The 23,282-nt window shown below is 46.5% G+C and overlaps 1 protein-coding gene across 1 annotated transcript in view; it reads left to right on the plus strand.

Moving 5' to 3' along the window:
• TG (thyroglobulin) overlaps positions 1–23,282 on the plus strand; it is a 234,211-nt gene that overhangs the window by 91,445 nt on the left and 119,484 nt on the right. Inside the window, exons 36-37 of the mRNA XM_065903111.1 lie at positions 17,950–18,084; positions 22,387–22,551. Of these exons, the coding sequence (XP_065759183.1) occupies positions 17,950–18,084; positions 22,387–22,551 (300 nt within the window). The remainder of the gene's footprint in view (positions 1–17,949; positions 18,085–22,386; positions 22,552–23,282) is intronic.

A 23,282-nucleotide genomic window follows, 5' to 3' on the forward strand; every position in this document is an offset into this window, starting at 1 on the left:
TCTGCCTCCAGGGCATCTACCTGACCCAGGGATTGAATTCGAGTGTCCTGCATTGCAGCTGGATTCTTTACCCCTGAGCAACCTCCATAATGAGCTTCAAAATGACTCATACGCTCTCCCTTTGGGCTGAGGACACGGTGCATGGACAAGCTAGGCTTTGAGAAAATGAAAATGATTGTGTCATCTGTGTGTTAAGTGTCATTTTACCCTAAAAGGGAAAATTGTATGTTTTTTTAAATAGGCAAAACAGCAAAGATGATATTTCTTCATAGGAGAAAAGATCCATTGCTTCTGAAAAGACTCATGACAACCAGTCCAGAGCGATGTTTAGGACATTGGAGGCTTCCTATACGATGACCACTATCTCCCCGTCCCCTGCAGGCCAAGCTTGGGGTCTTTCAAGGGGTAATTCCCAGGATAATTGCTTGTCATCCACTATTTCAGAAGCTCTTCTTTTAGTGGTGTCATTGAAACAAACTGAGTATTTAGAGTGCAAGCCAGAGGAAAACACCAATTGTGAGTCTTAGAAAATCGTGTCTATGCTCTGAGTTCCTTTCACCTGAGGAATTTCAAAACACCCTTTAAAATACGCTCTTGACTGTGAGCACAGGTTGGTACCGGCAGATCAAGGCTATGGGTGAGGCTGCAGCTTGAGAGGGTGAGAGGTGTGGCTGAAGAAGATGCCTGGTCAAAGTCTGCCCTGCTCAGCTTCCCCAGCCTGGAGCTCAGCGACAGTGACAAAGCCTGAATTCCAGTTTGAAGGAGATAAAAGTGGCCGCGCCAACAGGCTTTCTTGGGGACACACGATTGTAGTCAATCAACTTGGTCTGCTTGGCCTCCGTCCTTTTCTGGCTGTGCCAAGGAGCTGATGGAATTCAGTTGATCTGTTCTGCAAATGTTTTCCGTTAAGCTGGAGGCAGAATTGTGTGATCCTAAAAAATGCCAGCACTGGCAGGGAGTGTGTGTCTGATTGAGGGAAACATCAGGGCATTCTGGTGCAGCCATGGGCTTTGAAGTCTGTCCGCCCGGCTTCCAATCCTGCCCCATCACTTAACCACTGGGTACTCCGGGGTCAGATTCCTCAGCCTCCTCAAGCCTCTGTTGGCCTCTGTAAAGTGAGGATGGTGGTGAAATATAAGAAATATCAGTCTAGTAGGTTTGCGTTGTAGAATAAAAAGTACAAGACTCCGCACAGAACCTGATAAGACTGGGTGTTCAAGAAATGTCTGTAATAATTCCCAAGTTCAAACCCGTCCTTTTACAGAGGAGGAAACAGGCAGAGAGAGAAAGAGTGACTCTCCCAAGTCACAGCCATTTAAGGTCAGAGCTATAAAGTCATGAATGTTTCCATTATTATGTATATAGTACCTTATTCTGTCAATCACTGTGCTAAGAACTTCCATATTTTCATCCCCGTAACAGCCCTAGGAGGTGTGTACCCTCATGTCCATTTTACAGACTTGGAAACTGTTAGTCAGAGAGGCCCAAGTTCACAGAATTAATGAATGGTAGAGCCTGGATTCAAACCCAATCTGATCCAAACCCAGAGGCTCCCCACTGAAGATGCTGACTGTTGCTGATTGGGACCCCCAGGATTCAGACTCAGAGATTAGAATGCAGGTCACTTTTTAGGGAGTGGAGTCCAGGGGGTGGAAGAGGAAAAGAGGACAGAGAGAGAACTTGAGCCTCAGTACGACTTTAGCTCAGTTGATCTCCAGGGATGCTGGGGTGACCTTCAAACTTGTTACACCCTCACATTGGTCACACATAGATATGGCTGCCCTTCTGGGGTGCCACCCTCCCTGCATGGGTCTGACAGTAGGGTCTCTGCTAGCAGCTCTCCCAGCAGCTGGGGAAGAGCCCTTCATTCCTGAAGGGGGTTCTGGAGGACATCCTGCATCCCAGGGGCGCTATACTTTAATGATTTCATCTGGGGCTCATTTGAGGCTGGGATGGGAGCTATTAGCAACTGTGTCCTGCAACGACCCTGGGCACTGCCACCTGCCTGCCATGGCCATTAGCGTGGTGATGCGTTAAGCCACACACACGCCAGTTCGTCATTCTTCTGGTCCTTGGGCTGAAAGGACCATGTGAGCAGGCACTGACTCCAACATTGCCCCGTGTTTGCATAAAACTTAAATCTCGTTTTCAAAATGCACAGAGCTGACATGTGCACTCGTACACAGAGACACACAGCCTTTCTCTGGACCTCGCAGTATAGACTCTGTCCCTAGTCATGGGAAGTGGTGTCTAGAGGTAGATTCCATATCCCAGGGCCCAGCAAGGTTGGCAGGCACGCACTGTTGCCTGTCTGCAGCCTGCCGAGAGCGCTGAGTCTAGCTAGCAGCAACAGTGCCCACCTAGACCAGTGCTTGCAGCCAAGACGCCCGCCTGCCCCGGCCCCGCGCTGCCTGGGTGGCTGTGACCGGCAGGACTGAGTGTGCTCTGGACACAGCCTTGCCTGGGGCAGGTCCCCGGACCTATGCCCTGCTGCTCAGAGACCCAGGGGCTGAGATGGAGAAGAGGCTGGCAGACTGGGATCCCAGCCATGGCCGAGGGAAGTAAAGTGGGACACAGGTGGAAACTGGCCCCCAGCTCCGAAGGCTTCACTTCTCTCCACAGAGGCAGAAGGAAGCCTCGGGCCAGCTGGTGAAGTGCAGGATTTGGGGCACAGTTATGGTTCCTCTACCTCAGCTGCCATCCCCCTGTTCATTCGCTTGTTTGTTCAACAAGTGTTTAGTGAGTACTTGCTCTGCCGGGCGCTAGGTACTAGGGCCAGAGCCATGAACGGAGCCTCAGAAAGCCGCTCACCATGGAGCCTTCATCCTGGTGTATCTTTGGGGCTGGTACCTCCTTGGAGCTGAGCTAACATCACCCTCCACCGTCCCCATCAAGCAGCCTCTTCAGCACTCCCTACCCCTTCACCCTGCCGTAGTGTCTGCGTATCTTTGTGCTGTGAAATCTTCTCCCATGTGTACTGCTTGAGTAATTGTTTGCCCTCCTCTAAAAGGGAAGTCACATGGGGCAGGGGTTTTTATCTGTCTTGCTCACTGCTATATTTAAGCTCCTAGAAACATGACTGTACCTAGTCAGTTCTCAGGAAATAGTCCCCAAATGAATACACATATTTCTCTTGTTTGCTTGCTTGTGAGATTTCATGCTCCAAAGGGCAGATATCGTGTAATTCATGGTTTGATCCTAAACACTTAGCAAAGTGTCTAGCAGATGCTCAATCTTATTTTATTTACAATTGTTTGCTTTTTTAAGAAAAAATGTAAATATTCATTTTGCTCTAGGTTAGTATTTTAAAGTTAATAGTGATTCAATTAATGCTTGTTGAAAGAATGAATACATTAATGAATGATAACCAGGTGAATGGATTAGAAATCACATGGGATGTAGGAATTTCATCTTTGCCCTCCTTAGGTTGTGAACTTGACAAATTTAAGGGACACTTATGAGTTTCAGTTGTTACACTTATAAAATGGAGATGATGGTATCTTCAAAGAGGTTGTTATTAAACTTTAAAGTTGCCTTATGTGTAAAACTGCTGCCCCAATGCCTGATGAAGTTTGGCCATGTTGGAATAGCTAGATTAGGTCAAGCACTGCTAGTTCTAAGGGATCCTTTTCACAGGTCACCTTTGTGGATGCTGCCCCTGCACCTGTACAGTATACAACCTGTGCAACTGTACATGGTGTGTCTGGGAGACATTTGATTAATGTTTGCTGAATAATTGTGTCTTAAACCTTTGTTAGATCTTAGAGACTGGAGAAAACAAAGGATTTACCTTAATAACTTCCCTCTCAGACAGCACCAGTTTTATACTGGTCCTCAAGGATTGGCTCAATTGAACTGAAGGGAAATAGGGTCAAGAACAAAATATGCCAACCTTCTTTTGTAACCTGGAGAATCCCAGGGACAGGGGAGCCTGGTGGGCTGCCATCCATGGGGTCACACAGAGTTGGACACGACTGAAGCAGCTTAGCAGCAGCAGCAGCAACCTTCTTTTGTATAACATTTTCGCCAAGAGTGATCACATTTTAAGAAGTGGGTAAACCAGGAAGATTTCATTTTTAAAAGTGGAAATTCAGATCCTTTGTTAAGCATTTGAGGGGAAATATTTCAGAATGGTTACCCTTCCTAGGACCACTGTAATCACTGTGAGCTGATTATGAATTAAACCATCTCTGAAAGCAATCTATTAACAGTGGTAGATTTCCTTTATTTTTATGGGTTTTAATAATTCTGTTGATTAAAAATGGTAGCACTATGTTACCAGTGGCTAGTGCTACACAAAGTTTTTATTTTATTTTATTTTTTATTGTTGTTGTTTAGTTGATAAGTTGTGTCCGACTCTCGTGACCCCATGGACTGTAGTCTGCCAGGCTCCCTTGCTCATGCGATTCCCCAGGCAAAAATATTGGAGTGGGTTGCCATTTCCTTCTCCAGGGGAAACTTCCCAACCCAGGGATTGAACCTGTGTCCCCTGGATTGCAGGAGGATTCTTTACTACTGCGCCATCAGGAGCCTGTGCTGAATTCTCTGGCCTCCTTAGTGGAACAGAATCTTATTTGTCAAGGAAGTAGTCACCTTTCCTCCCCGATGAGTGAAGTTACCAGGAGAGGAGAGGAGCCTGGCACAGGGGTGACTGTGGGAGGGCTTTCATGTAGACATGACCTCATGGAGGGGGCAGTAGGAGATGAGATGAGAGGGGGTAGGGTCAGAGGATGAGAAAGAGGCGCTACTGGTCCTACTGTGATGGTGTGAGGTGGAGAGGATGAGGTCCCCGTCAGTGGAGTATTCAAGCATATTGGAGATTCCCTCGCTGTGGGAGGGGGTGGCTTCAATGGCCTCTATACTTCTCTTTTAACTTTTCTATTTTGGTAATTCTAGTGACTGGTTCGGTTACACTTTAAGGCGTGGTTTTTTATTTTCTGTTTTTGTGATAACTTACCCAGAGGGAAGCAGAAAGCTCTTGGTAGATGTTTTTAGAAGCAGAAGCAGTGAAGCAGAGAGACCTTGGCACTGGGCAAATCTGGGTTTCAATTCCAGTTCTGCTCCTCCTCTGTGTCCTGGGCCAGTCGTCCCTACACTTCTCTGAGCCTCGGGTTCCTCGGGGCAGACTCTTCATGTCTCCTGCATCCATGAGTTGCTATGAGATTTGGGTTAATCGGGCAGGACAAGTGTTTAGCATGATACCTAACGTGTGTAGTGAGTAAGGGGTCAGTGGGGACAGCTCAGCGGCTCCTGCCCCCACAGTGGCTGGAGAGGCGGAGGGTGGGAGTGCTGTCTTGAGAGCCTGACTGCCTGGGTTCAAACCAACTCTGTGACCTTGCGCGAGTTCCCCACAGTCCACTGAGGTCAGGGTGGCCTCTGTCCCACACAAGAGCTCAGAGTCCCTAGAGAAGCCTCTTCATCACTGGAATTACTTTGCTTAGTTTACATTGGTCCTCAGATGCATGTGTGCCTCTGAGTTTCTGCACGTTTCCCCAGCTTCCCAGGATCACTTGGGGGCTCCAAGGAAGAGTTCAGATGCTCCAAGTAACCCAGCTGTCCTGCCACCTCCCAGGAAGCCTTTGTCTGGGGGTGGAATTTGGGGCCTCCACTTGATAAGAGTCAAACTTCTTTGAGAGAAATCATATTCAACCTGAGCCTTTGAATTTCCACTAGGAAATTCTGCTTGTGACACATTTAGTGATTTGCTGTGAGGACGTGGACAGAGTCTGGTTTCTTGGGTATGCTTTTTTATTAGACATTTCTTGAGAAGTGTCTTTGAAGTTAGCAATGTAAAAGGTGATTACTCACCAATCACAAGCTCACAACCTCAGTAAGTGTGGGACTGTTTCAGATGTCTTTGAAAACCCCTGCCTGGGATGTCCATGCCGCTTGCGTGCCTGCTAAGTTGCTTCAGTTGTGTCTGACTCTTTGCGGCCCCATGGACTGTAGCCCACCAGGCTCCTCTGTCCGTGGTATTCTTCAGGCAAGAATACTGGAGTGTGTTGCCGTTTCCTACTCCAGGGGAATCTTCCTGACCCAGGGATTGAATCCCAGCCTTTGAAGTCTCCAGCACTGGCAGAGAAATTCTTTACCACTAGTGCTGCCTGGGGAGCTCACATGCCACTGCAGGAAATCAGTTTATGATCTGGAATTGAGCCCGGGGAGGGAGGGGGCAGCTGCAGTGGGATGGGGATTGGAAGGGGACAGTCTGGGTCAAGTCCTTGACATTCATGAGCTGTGATTTTGGCCATGTGATTCACTAGCACCAAGCTTCAGTTTGAAAGTGTAGTCACTCAGTTCAGTTCAGTTCAGTTCAGTTGCTCGGTCATGTCCAACTCTGTGACACCGTGGACTGTGTCACAGAGGAGCCAGCCAGACTCCTCTGTCCATGTAATTTTCTAGACAAGATTATTGGAGTGGATTGCCATTCCCTGCTCCAGGGCATTTTCCCTACCCAGGGGTCAAACCCAGGTCTCCTGCATTGCAGGCAGGTTCTTAATTATATAAGCCAACAGAGAAGCCCCCATTATTAAATATCACAGTTTAAATGAAAATGTTTCACAAACAGGAATGGGCCACATAAAAGTGAGATATTGTAAAATCACATGTACATTATTTGCTTTCTATGTGATCCACTGATCAATTAATTGATTTTGTTCAATTATTATTTACTGAGGTCTTGTGGTATGAGAATAGTCATAGCATTAATCTTTATAGAGATGAAAAAAGAGTGAGTATCCCATTTCTCCTTTATTAATTAAGGATCTCTATTAATTCACTCATTTGTTACATGTTTATGGATTGGGCAGTTCATGCAAAATTGTGATATTGATATTCCTGTTTAGCATGTAAAACCCTAGATCCTTTAATAAATGCTAGCTACAACTTTATTTGACTTCCCAGGTGGCTCAGTGGTTAAAAAAAAAAAAAAATCTGCCTGCCAATGTAGGAGACTTGGGTTAAACCCCTGGGTCAGGAAGATCCTCTGGAGAAGGAAATGGCAACCCACTCAGTATTCTTGTCTGGGCAATCTCATACACAGAAAAGCCTGGCAGGCTATAATCCAGGGCTCACAAAAGAGTTGTCACAACTCTTTTAGTTTAACAACTAAACAGCAACTATATATCTATATCTATCCTTATTTTTTGGCCACGCCCTGTGCAACATGCAGAATTGTGGTCCCCTGGCCAGGAATCCACCATGCCCCCTGCAGTGGAAGTGGTGAGTCTTAACCACTAAACTGCCAGGGAAGTTCCGCTATTGTTAGTATTTTTATATGCTACCATGACAAGTCTTGGAGAATTAATAAAACTAAGGCAGACTCTTTGTTCTCTAGAAACTGATAATTTAACAGGGGGAAAAAACATAAGTAACTTGCAATGCTGCGTATCAGTGGAGCACTTGACATATTTATAAGATACTTAGAGCAGAAGAGAAGCTCCTGGGAATGGCCGAGGAAGGACTCTTGGGAGGGTTTCTGAGGGAAGTGACATCTGTGCTGGGTTTTGAAAGATGATATGAGCTTATCAGGTGCATAAACTGAATTCACTTTGCAAGTGCAAAGGGAATGGTGAACAAAGTCAGACATCACAGAATGTTTTGCTAAACCGCCAAACATGAGTTTGGGGTAGTAGGAAGTAGGTGGATGAGCGAGGAGCCTGGAGAGGCAGGTGAGGGAGGCAGCAGACAGAATGCATGAAAACTTGGAGGCCATGTTTTTTTGTTTGTTTTTTTCACTAGAAAATCAGATAAATGCATTTACCCCACACAGAGTATCCACTTATAATGGATGTTTAGACTTGGAAAAAAATAAAACCATTTATTTTGACTTTCTTTCTGTATTGTGTCCTTTCTAGATGGACAGTCTGCTGATATATTGGTTAAGGATACTGTTGAATATTTCAAGTCGGGTAGTCCCGCAGGTAGTGGTGCCAGTTCTCAAAAAGATAATGCAAAGAGGGAATGAGTTAAAGAGCGCGAGGATGGAAGCGAGACTTCAGGGTCCAGCTTTCAACATGCCGAGTTTGGGATGCTTCAGGGAGGTATCTAGTGAGTTCTGAGTATCTCAGCATGTGGCTTGGACAAAGGTCTGTCCTGGAGATACTTCTGATAATCACTAGCATGCCAGTGGTATTTTAAGCCTTGGGGGTTATGAGATATATACTATATACTCACCCTTGGAGAGTATATAGAATGTAAATAGTAAAGGTCAGGGACAGACCCCCAAGGAACTGCAGTCTTTAAGGGAAGAGAAGAGGAGAAACCAGAAGAGACACTAGGAAGCTAAAAGGAGCACCAGGGCGTGTGGAGTCATGGAAACCAGAGTACCTTCAAGGAAGATGAAGACTGTGCATATTCATTGGATTAGTCATGAAGGGCCTTTTGTAAATTTCGCTGGTGAAGAGGGAAGAAACTACATAGTAGTGATTTGAGAAAAATGGAAACTACAGACTTTCCAAAAAATCTTGGCTCTGAAGTCAAAGAGAGAATGAGATTGACAGCTAAAAAAGAATTGTGGAACGTTCGTTGGTAACCAAGCATTTTAAGGTCATGAATCACCCATGATAAAGTATTGGAATGTATCCTCCATAGGTACCAAATTTTGCATGTGTTTTCATGCAAGCGACTCCGTGAAACCCAGAGCTCAAGTTAAGAAACCTAAGGTGATGGGTTGGTTTCATGGTGGAGAAATGTGGGTATGTTTTCGCACAAAGACTGAAGTGTCAGTGTCCAGGGTAGGTGGGGCGTATAGGAGATGGGGAGAAGAAGGGGGAAATTGGAGATGGATGTCCAACTGGCTTCAAATAGCCACCCTTTCTCTCAGAAGAGACAAAGAGGGAAAGATGGGAGGCTTCACAGAGAGCAGAAAGGGGGCAGAGAGTTAAAGCTGATGCTAATGGTCACTTTTCCTCTGGGAGGCAAGGGATCAGGCACCTCCTGAGAGGGCAAGGGTCATGGTGATGCCTGGCTTAGGAAACCAGAAAAGAGAGGACCACAGTATCAGGCTGCACAGAGAGTTCAGTGGAGGCTGAAGGCTCAAAACCTGTAAAGGCGCCAGTCTGTTTGTGGGTATTTCTTTAGCTGTGTTCAGGTTGAGACAAGTTGCAGAGAAAGCAGGCCCATTGGATTAATCCAACTGAAGGGAAGGGGGTTGAGAGTGCTGTGGCAGAAGGGAAGTTGAAACTCTTGACCAAGCCTTGAGAGGCCTTGGTTTATGAGAAGCCAGTGAAGATGGGCAACCTGGAGGAGGTTAGAAAGTGGAAATCATAGTGAAATGAAAGAGCTGATTTTAATGGAATAAAGTATAAAAATTCTGGGAGGAAGGAGGGCTGTGGGAAGTAGCAGCATGGGGCACTTTGAATGAGTGGCGTTGGCATGGCAATGGAACCCAGTGCCCTGACAGTTTGGCTGTGGAGGCGCTTGGCTGGGGTGAGTGCAGGTACAGTTTTCTGTGTTTAAAGAGGTCAAGAAACTGAGAGCAGAATGAGAAATGGGCCATCTGCTTTACCCATAGATGATAAAGTCACTCGAGATTTTAGCAGTAACTGGGGTGAAGATGGAAATTATCTTGGCAAAGATAATTGGAAGAATTATCTTTGCTGGCAAAGATAATTCCAACTGGCAAAGAATTGGAAGAATGTGGGGGAATGACCAGAATCCATAGTTGGGGATAAGAGAAATACTAGAAAGTTCCATAGCCAGGAGACTGTAACCCAAAATGAAGGCCGGGAACTTTATGGTAGGAACCCTTGTTTCCAGGACACAGCAGATAGGGAAGGATGAGGGGTTTGCTGTGGCAGCAGGGAGGTGGTTTCAGAGAGCTGGGAGCCACAGGAGCCTGGTTCAGAAGTAGGGTAAGACTATGTGGATTTAGGCTTGGATTCTACCTTCGAATTGGAGGGCAGCTCATGTTGGCCAACTTTTCCTTCTACCAAATAAGAACCATCAGAAAACACAAGCCAAACAAATCTTTGTCATTTTGTAAAAGAACTTTAACATGCCAAGTTAGGAAGGAAGGGCGACTATCAACGTGTCATGCTGCTGCTGCTAAGTCATTTCAATCGTATCCGACTCTGTGCGACCCCATAGACAGCAGCCCACCAGGCTCATCTGTCCCTGGGATTCTCCAGGCAAGAATACTGGAGTGGGTTGCCATTAAAATTACAATATTTTAGCTTCCAGACGGCATTCCCCAGATGACTCCTCATTCCTGGAAAAAGTACAGAAACTCCCTGTCAACTTTCCTGTTGAGTGTTTGGTTCCCAGAATGTAGACCCTCCACCCATCATGGTGCATGGTGACTGAACCCATGGCCCTCTGTCTCTGCCTTCTGGACCAGTGGTGGCAAACCACAGCATGCAGTGTGTTCAGAACCTATAATCTGAGAATGGATATATAACATACAGAGAGTATGCAGCAGAGAATGAATGTGGGGCAGCCAAGCTTAAAATATTTACTATCTGGCTTCTAACAGAAAAGTCTTGCTGACCCTGCTGTAGCCTGAATATGTGTTGTCTTCTCCATCCTTCCTCCCAAGTCCCTGAATCATCTGAGCGGGTCTTCTCTGGTCCTCCCAGGCCACATAACCTACCCCTTACTGTGTGACAGGCTTGATCAGGAAAGTAAAGAGGTGGCAGCAGTCCTACTAATACTGTTAATGCTCATGTTTTGGCTAAAAATGCCCTGTTTTATTGATACAAATGACAAGATGTACACCCTCGTGCATTCAGCCACATGGCACAGAGGTAGAAGCTCTGGCTTTGGAGGCCAACACACAGGGGTGACTCTTTAATAAATGTTAGTGAGCACTCTCACGTGCCAAGCAGTTTGCAGGCATCAGTCCATTCAGCCCTCACCCTCACCATGTGTCCAAGGCTCACTGACTTCTCATGCCATGACACAGGTTGGATGCAATGACATGGCACTGGGAAAACCAGGTGGAAGGCTAGCCCAGCAGCCTCCACCCCCTCCTCCAAGAGACTGGAAGGCTCAAGAGCAGACTCTGACCCTTAGCATAAGGGAAGCCCTGACTCAGGTGACATCGGGTGGCCAGACTCTTCCAGTTTACAGAGTGCAGTGTACCCTAAATCAGAGCTAGCAGAGGGCAGAGCTTGGGACTGAGGCAGGCAGAGTGCCCCCAGAGTGGTCCTGCCTTGGAACATGCATTGCAGTGGTGACCAGAACACCACTGGTCACCATTGCAGAACGTGACCAGAACAGTCACGTACACAGCTCTGTATAAATTAAGTGAAACAACACGTACACATTGCAATGTGTCTGGTAAACAGGAGCTGCTTAAGAAACATTAGCCATTGTAATGTGACATGATAAGAACTATCATTAGGCTCAGCATGTCTGTGCAACAGCATGTCTGCAGCAGGCTCACTGTGAGTCAAGGAATGGACGTTTTTGCTGAATATTCACTCACTGCAGTAGTTCAGGCTATGTAACAAAATGCCACTAACTGAAGGCTTAAACAGTAGAAAATTAGTCTCTCCCAGTTCTGGAGGCTGGACGTCCAAGGTCAAGGTGCTTGCAGGGTGGGTCCCTTCTGATGGCCGTGAGGGAAGGATCTTTTCCAGAACCCTCTCCTTGGCTTGTTGATGGTGGTCTTCTCCCTATGTCTGCTCATCATTTTCCATTAATGCCCACTTCTAGGACTTAATTTCCCCTTTTCATGAAGACCCCAGTCTCTTTGGATTAGGGACCAGGGCTTCCCTGGAGGCCCTAGTGGTTAAGAACCCACCTGGCAATGCAGGTAGATATGAGAGATGTGGGTTTGATCCTTGGGTTGGGAAGATCCCCTGGAGAAGGGCACGGCAACCCTCTCAGTATTCTTGCCTCAAAAATCCCATGGGCAGAGAAGCTTGGTGGGCTACCATCCATAGGGTCACAAAGAGTTGGACACAACTGAAGCGATTTAGCACAGCAAGCATTGATGACCCTACTTTAACTTGATTACCTCCATAAAAGCCCTGTCTTCAAATAGCGTCCCATTCAGAGGTGCAGGGTGTTAGGATGAATTTGAAATGTGAATCTTGGAGTGGGGGCGGGACACAGTTCTACCACAGTACTCAGCACCATCCCTCTGCTAAGCTCTGGAAGTGCAAAGTCAAAGATGAAAACACACCTCCTGGGGAGCTCAAAAGTAGGTATTTAGGGGCTGAACAGAGGTAAATATGTCCCTGGATACTTTTATAGTGTTATAAGTGTTGAAATGGGTCCAGTAGGGTCTGCTTTAAATGTCGGACATGAGAGACAGATAGTTCGCTCTGGTCCCATTTTCATCTCACAGATGATTGCGAAATAACAAGGGGTGTCTTTTTTCTTTCTGTTATCAAAGGAACATCTAGGTGTTTTTTTTTTTTTTTTTTTGCTAATGAGGGTAAAAATAGCCCAATGTGATGTGGTTCTCACTTGAAAGACGGTGTCTGGTGAGAAATGAGAATGTCTGAGCAGTGGTCCCATCTAATAATGATAGCACACAAGTTTCGTCATCAGCTAGAGCTTGTGGCCATGAAACTGTGAAAGCAGCGTCAACAACCCTGTTACCCTCTGTTTATGCCAAGATCGCAGAGGATTGCTGTTGCCTGAAATGGTTTTCCTGTCTGAAAGCCTTTTCCTGTCTGAAAGACTTCAAAACTTTGATGTTTTCCCCCAGCCAGCCAGCCTGGGCATGGAAACCACCTCCATTATTTCCTCAAACTTTCCCCATATCCAGCATTGATAAGCATTAAAGAGCAGAAAGGAATTCTTGGTTCTTGACTACAAGAAAAACAGTATGAGTCCTGGCTTCTTTTCAGTGCTTTAGAGTTTCTACTTTTTATCTCCATTCTTGGTGATTCTTAAGAAAATCCCATCAGTCTTTTCATTTAACAAATGGGTCTGTGATTATTTGAACGTTGGCGAGGTCAGGCAGTCACAACTGGCTTGACATTTCTGCACTTGGATCTGATTGAAAATCTTTGAAAGGCTCCTTGCCCTTGTTTTGAGAGGCGAAGGCCAGAGTGAATGCTTGCCCTTGCTAACACAGTCAGCAAGGGACAGACCTGCTCTTCCTGTCTCAACACAGGTCTGCAGTTATGTGGGCGTTTGTTTTGTTGTGGCTAGTTTTAACACCTGAAATTACTCTATTTGAACCTTAAAATCAAAATCAAACATTTTCTTCTTTAACTGACATCTGTCTGGAAAGCACAAAGGAAGGCAGGAAGACAGGAAGGCAAGAAAAGAGGAAGGAAGGGAGGGAGGACGCGAAGGGAATGAAATACAACTTTCCATATATTGGTGGAAATTTTCAAATGTGTTTTTAGTCTAGTGATTTTTTTACGCTTAGTCGACATTAATATGGAATAATGCTGCCTGGAAGGGAATGAAGGACCCTGGTATCACACTGAGGCCTGCCCTACCCAAAGTTGCCCCCCTTCCCTCAGCCCCACCCCACCTCAGCAATGCTGTGGAGTGCAGGGAGACATAATCAAAGCAGCAGGAGATTTCAAAACCTTCCTCCTGCCTTCTCCTGATCCCTCCCCCCGCCACCACCGCCACAGGCTTGTCCCAGGACCCCTGGCTTTCTGCCCGGGGGGGATTCTATCCACACCTCCCCTCCCGCCTCTGGCTCTGGGACTCCTCGGTGAGGCCATTAGCACAGTGGACCCGGGCCACGTGCCCGACACTGAGGCCTGCTGCCGAACACAGCGACATTCGGAAACAGGAGCGTTTCGAGGCTTTATGAGCCCAGCACATCCCCAAGGGAACCCATCGCTGCCGCCACCCTCTGTCCTGCTCCGTGCCGCCATGCCGTGTTCTTTCTTTCCTCGTGGACATTTTCCACTGCACGGTCTGTTGTCCAACCCAGAAATCCCATGGTCTTCATCACCATCTCCCTTACCCTGTCCTGTCAATCCTGTCTCCTCGGCCCCTCTGGGAACTGTCCTTTCCTTTCCACTCCAAATCTTTCTTTCTTGGCCACACTGGGCAGCTTGCAGGATCTTAGTTCCCCGAGCAGGGACTGAACTGGGGCCATGGCAGTGAAAGCACCAAGTCCTAAGCACTGGACTGCCAGCGAACTCCAGTGACCTTCTTTTTTAAATAAGTGATGCTGGCAATGTGATTTTGTGACATAGATTTTACACAAAGGGAAAAAACTAATCAACAAACCACAGAGGCTGCATTTCAGGGGAGACTATCCCTTGGGGTGAGTCTGAAAGCCACCGCTGCCTCCTTCACCTGGTGAATAAACCAGAACCCTTGGAGTTAACTGTGGATGCTGAAACTGAAGGAGCTGGGCTCAAGCCCAAGCAGCACCACTTGTCGGCTAAGCCCTTTGCGTGTGTTTCTGGATCTGTTTGCTCGCCTGTAAAATGTGCACGTAATGGTGGCCACAGCATGGTTTATCGTGAATATTAAGTGGCAGTGGTATTGTTGAGTTCTTGACAAGTTAGTGAACTCTTATGAAATGCTACCAAGACTACCCAGCTTTCATGCTTCACTATGATTTTGCATTCGCAAGGGATTTGCTGTCAGAGTTTTTCATGAGGTGCATATAAAACCCCAGATGTTGGTTTCAGCATGGCAGCAATGATTCATCCAGGGGTCCTGTGGGCCAGGTGCCCGGTGTGGCAGAGAGCTGGCTCCAGGCCCTGGGTTGGCCACCGATGAGCTGGCTCTCACTCTGGCAGTGACAGTCACCCTTTAATTAGAGCATTTTCCCCTAGACATCAACCTAAATGTGGAGGGCAGCCAAAGCTTCCATTTTAAGATCATAATTGGCAGGTTCAGTTCTGAAATCCCATCATAAGTTTTCTCTGAAATTTCCCTGTACTCACCATCTAATAATATGTGCCTCAGATCAGCCGTGTTGCAAAAATGCCACTTGCACTGACCATGGAAATAGCAACACATGGAGGATGCTTAAGAAAATGACAGCCTTGGGTTTCCTGCAGGGAACCAGGTTCCAAGTTCAGAAATACATGGTTCAAGATTCTGAGAGTGATCTCACAGCTTCAGGATGAGTGTGGGGGTCTCACCTTCCTCTTCCTGAATCCATGTGAGATCTGGTTGCATTATTTTGCCACTTCTCTGAGTACACCTTTTTTTTCTCTCTTTTTCTTCCTTCCTTCCTTTCCTATTCTTTTTTTTTTAATTGAAAAAAAAAAAGGGTAGTGGTGCTAGATTGTTTTGGTACTTTATTTACCATTCTAATTTTAGTGACCCTCAGTACTATGGTGTCAAAGACAGGTTCGAGATAAAAATAATAGGCTTCCTCATATAGCTAAGAGCTTTTGCTCTCAAAGACAACAACCTTTTCCTATCTGAGGATGGTCTTCTGGAGAGGCTCACCCCGTGGGAGGCTCAGAGGGGTGCAGAGAAGCACTGGCTTAGAGCCAAGAGGCTGTGTCTCGGGCTTTGTCATCATCCAGCTCAGTGTTCTTAGAAAGTCACGTAACCTCTCCCAGCTCCTGACTCCTCACGTTTGATCCCTGTCTGGGGCACCGTGTGAATCAAGCGCAATGAGGTTTTACAGACAGGGAGACAAGGCGATGGAGTATCGCTCCCAAAGGGCTTCGGTGTTAAGTAACGGCATCTTATAGGCTGTGAAGTGTTGCACCTAAGATGGCCATTGCGTTTTGCCAGCACAAGGTAAATGCTCACAGATATTTGTCATAAGGGTACACTCTATGGTCTTCTAAAAAAAAAATCAAAGACAGAAGGAAAAATGAATAGATAAATAGATTTTCCCCATTAACTATCAATTCTGTACACTGAACCGCTCTGTACGGTATTCAGGTATTAGCACGCCATCACAGAGACCTATTTTGGGAGGCGATTTTGTGCCCTCTTCAATGCCACGTGTGGTTAGAATACTGCACCCACCCCCCTGGGCCCGTCCACAGTCCTTCCTCGGCGGCAGCCTGAGGCCCCTGCAGGGTCTCCTCTGTCCTCACAGGGACACTGGTGCTCTGGTAGGGCTCTTCGCCTCTGCCAAGCATTTCTCCGGCAGCCACAGCCTGATGATGCCTCTCACTCTCGCGGTGACAGAGAGTCACTCACTCAGGATAGGGGAGTGGCACACTCTTGGGAAAGCTGTTTTCACATCCTTGTGCCTCACAGACTTCATCTCTTATTTTTAAAATTCTTTTAAAAATTTTGATTGGAGAACAACTACCTTGCAATTTGTTAATGTCTGCTGCGCAGCGCTGTGAATCAGCTCGGTTCAGTTCAGTCGCTCAGTCGTGTCTGACTCTTCGCAACCCCATGGACTGCAGCACCCCAGGCCTCCCTGTCTGTGACTAACTCCTGGAGTTTACTCAGACTCATGTTCATTGAGTCAGTGATGCCATCCAACCATCTCATCCTCATCAACTATACGTGCAGATATCTCCCCTCCCTCGTGGGCCCCCCATCCCACCCCTCTAGGTCATCACAGAGCGTCGAGCTGAGCTCCTGGTGTCACACGGCAGCTTCCCACTGGCATCTGTTTTACACACGGTCGTGTGTATATGTCAGTGCTGCCCTTTGTCATACGGAGGGAAGCAAGTCAGAAAGACAAAAACAAATATCGCATATTCATGTATAGATGTGCAATCTAGAAAATGGGACTGATGAACCTATTTGCAGGGCAGGAATAGAGATGCAGACACAGAGAATGGACTGTGGACACAGCGGAGGAAGGGAGGATGGGACGAATTATCTTCATCTTTTAAAGAGGATGTTTTGGCTGGAGTTTTCCAGGAAAGACTCTGAGATAGAGTTGCATACAGAAAGTTTAGTGCACAGTGCTCTTGGGAGCAACACGTGTAAGGAAGCGAAGGGGCAGAACTGGGCCGGGGGTGAAGTAGAACATGGATGCAAACCAAACCCTGGCCACATGGACACCTCAGTGAGCTGTGAAGTTGATTTGGCCACCGGTGGTTGTCCCATTTGGGGGCCAGAGAGTTGGAACTTTGGAGATCCACCTGAACTAGTTTGGGGATGAAGGTTGACCCTGTGGAGGGAGGCAGCTGGCCTAGTCCTAGGTAATTCCTAGGGAGGGACTCGGCCAGCAGCCCCAACCACTTGGGGAAATGAGAGCTTTCTCCAGCTTCCCAGCACTTGGGGAAATGAGAGCCTTGGCCCTGAGGCAGCCTGCACAGTGCATCACAAAGCACCAAGTAACCAGCACGGTGTGTGTGCTCAGCCATGTCCGACTCTTTGTGATCCCCTGGTCCCCGTCAGTCTCCTTTGTCCATGCGATTCTGCAGGCAAGAATACTTCAGTGGGTAGCCATTCCCGTTTCCAGGGCATCTTCCTGACCTAGGCATCAAACCCTACTCTCTTGTATCTTCTGCACTGGCAGACAGATTCTTTCCCACTGCGCCATTCAACACTGATGAGCCTGTTATTATCATGGGTGCTGGCATTATTCTGATTTTTGCATTATAACAACCGTGTGTGTGTGTTGGTCACTCATTTGTGTCTGATTCTTTGTGACCCCATGGACTGTAGCTCTCCAGGCTCCTCCTTCCTTGGGATTCTCCAGGCAAGTATACTGGAGTGGGTTACCATTGCCTTCTCCAGGGACTCTTCCCTACCCAGGATCAAACCCGGGTTTCCTGCATTGGCAGGTGAATTCTTTACCATCTGAGCTACCAGCGAAGCCCATAACAACTGTACTATGATGTTTTTCTTATCCTTTCACATTCTCTCCCATTCTCTTGTAAGCTGCTCAATAGAAATGCCCATGCATTTGTTGATTTGTTTGTTTTGTTTTTTTAACCTCTGTATTCCCAAGCTTGAGCACATAGAAATTTGGAGTTTGGCTCATAGAAATCATTGAAAAATTGTTGTAGAATGGAGAGATGGGTAAAGAAGTGGGGTCACATGAGAATGGAGACCCCCGGAGGAAGCCCTGGGCACCCTCTGGGAGCATCGTGTGACACCCCACTGATGGTCCACTTCTTTCCCTACCAGTCACTCTGGACTCGTGGCAGTCCCTGGCCCTCTCTTCAGCAATCATTGATCCATCCATCAGGAACTTTGACGTTGCCCACATCAGCACCGCTGCCATGGGGAAATTCTCTGCGGCCCGAGACCGCTGCTTGTGGGGTAAGGGGAGTGTTCACCCTCTAGGTAGGGGGTGGATTGGGATGAGGGTCCTCTCACACAAGTGCTGCTGAAGATTCTGATCTCATAAACACATTGGAGACCCCAAGATCACCTGGGTGGGGTGCCTGGCCAGAAGGATGTCACCTGGGGGAGGAGCCCTGGCTGGGTTCTCCTCTGTAGTCTCCTCATCCTCCTGCAGAGTTGGCCCATGGCCAGGGTCTCCAAGAGGCTAAGCCAGCCAGAAAATAAGCAACACCGAATCAGGTTAGAGGAAGGATCTAGGAGGTTAGTCTAAGACTCAGGAGATGGGTGGAGGCTGTGATGGCTGTCCTCAGATGACAGGTGGGTAGTCATGACAGTGAAGCAAGATTGTTCTCGCCAAGTTCATGGGGCAAAGGGAAGACCTGTGTTGTGGTTGTTCTGTTGCTCAATCACTTCCGACTCTGTGACCTCATGAGCTGCATCATGCCAGGCTTCCCTGACTGTCACTATCTCCCAGAGTTTGCTCAAACTCATGTCCATTGAGTCAGTGATGCCATCCAACCATCTCATCCTCTGTCTCCCCCTTCTCCTCCTGCCCTCAACATTTTTCAATGCAATACAGAGAATTTTCTAATAGGCAAAGCTGTCCACAGATGCCTACTTCCTTTAGAGGGTTTTGGTCACTGGTATGTAAACAAAAGCTCGGTGACAACCTGATCAGAAGATTCTACAAAGACTTTACCTTATGAAAGAGGTCAAGATTAGATAACATTTGTGAAAGTGAAAGTTGCTCAGTTGTGTCCAACTCTTTGCGACCCCATGGACCTTACAGTTCATGGAATTCTCCAGGCCAGAATGCTGGAGTGGGTAGCCTTTCCCTTCTCCAAGGGATCTTCCCAACCCAGGGATCAAACCCAGTTCTCCTGCATTGCAGGCAGATTCTTTACCAGCTGAGCCACAAGGGAAGCCCATTTATGCTTCTGCAATTATGAGGTTCCATGGATCTCCTCCTCTACAAGGTTAGATAACAACACGCCCAAATTACAGACGGGGCTGCCATGTACAGTTGTACAGGTTGTACACTGTACAACTCTGTGTGGTACCACAACACAGAGATTAGGCTATGAATAAGGGCTTTAGGCAATGCCTGACTTGCTCAACTGAATGAAATGTCATTATTTTCAGGGCTGTTCTTAGGACTAAATATCCTAATGCCGTGAATCATTTAAACTGTCTAGGGCAGGACCTGGTTTACATGGGAAAGGACATAACCCTTGATGGAACATAATGAGTGTGATGAGGCAGGAGGCAGAGGGAGATGAGGCTGAAGAGGAAGGCATGGGGTAGAACATGAAGAGCCTTGTCTATTTGACTCAGTCCTGAGGCCAGTGGGGAGCCATGAAGATGCTCTAAACAGAAAAATGACAAGAGCACATTTGTGAACAAATAACCAAAGAAAACGCTGACTGTTGTGTGGAAAATAGATTGATGGGAGAGTTGAGTCCCCCCCCACCACTGTTTTATTCCAAGATTCCAGCCCTGTGCCAGGTGCTAAAATGAAGGAGTGAGTGTTTGCTTGTATGTATGCATGCATAATTGGATAGATGAATGGATGATGCATAAGTGGATATATAGATTCATGAAGTGTGATTGGATGAAGGATGGCTAGCTGGCTTATGCTCTTAAAAACTGTGACTTTGGGCTGACCCTGAAGGAAAGTGAGGAGACTGCAGAGGAGTGCTCACCCATGTCTGCTCTCCCAGATGGATTTCTTCCTGCCAGGCACCTCAGGTTGTCTTGGGACAAATGGAAGAGTGGGTAGATGGATGATACACAGATTCACAGATGTATAATTGCATGAATGGATGAATGGATGATGTTTGGATAGATGGGAGGATGCATGCATGGATTCATGGATGTATGGTTAGATGGCAGGATGGATGGATGAATTCATGGATCACAACTGGATGGATGGATCAGTTCAGTTCAGTTCACTTGCTCAGTCGTGTCCGACTCTTTGCAACCCCATGAATCACAGCATGTCAGGTCTCCCTGTCCATCACCAACTCCCAGAGTTTATTCAAACTCAAGTCCATCAAGTTGGTAATGCCATCCAGCCATCTCATTCTGTCGCCCCCTTCTCCTCCTGCTCCAAATCCCTCCCAGCATCAGGGTCTTTTCAAATGAGTCAATTCTTCATATGAGGTGGCCAAAGTATTGGAGTTTCAGCTTCAGCATCAGTCCTTCCAATTAACAGCCAGGGCTGATCTCCTTTAGGATGGACTGGTTGGATCTCCTTGCAGTCCAAGGGACTCTCATGAGTCTCCTCCAACACCACAGTTCAAAAGCATCAATACTTTGGCCTTCAGCTTTCTTCACAGTCCAACTCTCACATCCATACATGACTACTGGAAAAACCATAGCCTTGACTAGATGGACCTTTGTTGGCAAAGTAATGTCTCTGCTTTTTAATATGCTATCTAGGTTGGTCATAACTTTCCTTCCAAGGAGGAAGCGTCTTTTAATTTCATGGCTGCAATCACCATTTGCAGTGATTTTGGAGCCCCCCAAAATAAAGTCTGTAACTGTTTTCACTGTTTCCCCATCTATTTTCCATGAAGTGATGGGACCAGATGCCATGATCTTAGTTTTCTGAATGTTGAGCTTTAAGCCAACTTTTTCACTCTCCTCTTTCACTTTCGTCAAGAGGCTTTTTAGTTCTTCTTCACTTTCTGCCATAAGGGTGGTGTCATCTGCATATCTGAGGTTATTGATATTTCTCCCAGCAATCTTGAATCCAGCTTGTGCTTCTTCCAGCCCAGCATTTCTCATGATGTATTCTGCATATAAGTTAAATAAGCAGGGTGACAATATACAGCCTTGATGTACTCCTTTTTCTATTTGGAAGCAGTCTGTTCTATGTCCAGTTCTAACTGTTGCTTCCTGACCTGCATACAGACTTCTCAAGAGGCAGGTCAGGTGGTCTGGTATTCCCATCTCTTTCAGAATTTTCCACAGTTTATTGTGATCCACACAGTCAAAGGCTTTGGCATAGCCAATAAAGCAGAAACAGATGTTTTCTGGAACTCTCTTGCTTTTTCGATGATCCAGCAGATGTTGGCAATTTGATCTCTGGTTCCTCTGCCTTTTCTAAAACCAGCTTGAACATCTGGAAGGTCATGGTTCACATATTGCTGAAGCCTGGCTTGGAGAATTTTGAGCATTACTTTACTAACATGTGAGATGAGTGCAATTGTGTGGCAGTTTGAGTGTTCTTTGGGATTGCCTTTCTTTGGGATTGGAATGAAAACGGACCTTTTCCAGTCCTGTGGCCACTGCTGAGTTTTCCAGATTTGCTGGCATATTGAGTACAGCACTTTCACAGCATCATCTTTCAGGATTTGAAATAGCTCAACTGGAATTCCATCACCTCCACTAGTTTTGTTCGTAGTGATGCTTTCTAAGGCCCACTTGACTTCACCTTCCAGGATGTCTGGCTCTAGCAGAGTGATCACACCATCGTGATTATCTGGGTCGTGAAGATCTTTTTTGTACAGTTCTTCTGTGTATTTTTGCCACTTTTTCTTAATATCTTCTGCTTCTGTTAGGTCCATACCATTTCTGTCCTTTATCGAACCCATCTTTGCATGAAATGTTCCCTTGATATCTCTAAATTTTTTGAAGAGATCTCTAGTCTTTCCCATTCTACTGTTTTCCTCTATTTCTTTGCATTGATCACTGAGGAAGGCTTTCTTGTCTCTCCTGGCTATTCTTTGGAACTCTGCGTTCAAATGGGAATATCTTTCCTTTTCTCCTTTGCTTTTTGCTTCTCTTCTTTTCACAGCTATTTGTAAGGCCTCCTCAGACAGCCATTTTGCCTTTTTGCATTTCTTTTCCATGGGGTTGGTCTTGATCCCTGTCTCCTGTACAATGTTATGAACCTCCATCCATAGTTCTTCAGGCACTCTATCAGATCTAGTCCCTTAAATCCATTTCTCACTTTCACTGTATAGTCATAAAGGATTTGATTTAGGTCATACCTGAATGGTCTAGTGCTTTTCCCTACTTTCTTCAATTTAAGTCTGAATTTGGCAATAAGGAGTTCATGATCTGAGCCACAGTCAGCTCCCAGTCATGGATTTATGAATGTATGGTTGGATGGTAAGGTAGGTGGTTGGATAGATGAATGGGTGAATTGGATGGGTTCATGGATGCATGACTGGATGGATGGATCAATGGATGCATGGATTCATGAATATGTTTTTGAATACTTGACTGAGATGATCTCTCAGGCTCAATCCCCACCTTTCTCCTCTGCAGAGTGTTCCCGTCACCAGGACTGCCTTGTGACCACTCTGCAGACCCAACCTGGAGCTGTGAGGTGTGTGTTCTATGCTGATACCCAGAGCTGCACACATAGCCTGCAGGCCCAGAACTGCCGACTTCTGCTCCACGAAGAGGCCACCTACATCTACCGGAAGCCGAGTGAGTGCCAGCCTGTGTCTTTGCAGACATTCTTGAGGGCCTGGCTATGGCTGGGAGGGACTGTCCAAGCATGTGGTGACTCATGGGCGGTGGCTTTTGAGGTTCTTAAGGAAAAGTCAGTCATAGTCATCTTAGGCTATGTGGCACTTACATGGGATGAACTGAAGGAAGACAAAAAAGTCTACTTCTGACCTAGAACTTCTCTTCACCATCTGTAGTCATGACTTCTTTTGAGTTATAGAAGCCATTTTGGCCTTTGAGTTTCTGGATAAAATAATTCATTAGGCCACATTTTAGTACTGTTTCAGAGTTTATAAAGTTGTTTCACATATCTTATCTTGTTGGATCCTCATGTTATCCTGTGAAATATCAAGATAAAGGATTGATCCCCATCTTAGAGACCAGAAGACTCTAGTCCAGAGAAGTTAGGTTACTTCTCTGATTTCACACAGCTAGTGATGACAGAACAGGGACTTGGAGCCAGGTCTCGTATCTCTAGAGGCAATCCTCTCCCACAAAACCGCATTGCCTAGTGACCACATCACCATCACCAAAGAGTGTGGTTGCTCCTGGCTGGGTTTAGTTTAGAAACATCCAGTAACATGTTATCATGTGTCAGCCCTTGTGTTGGGTGCTGGGGATGCAGGGGTGAAGCAGGCAAGGAGCAAGCAGCATATAATTACAGCCTAAAGTGAAATAATATGAGCTATAGACCAGGAGACATGGGAGCT

Source organism: Muntiacus reevesi, chromosome 12, assembly GCF_963930625.1.
Source record: "Muntiacus reevesi chromosome 12, mMunRee1.1, whole genome shotgun sequence".
Classification (NCBI taxonomy): Eukaryota; Metazoa; Chordata; class Mammalia; order Artiodactyla; family Cervidae; genus Muntiacus; species Muntiacus reevesi.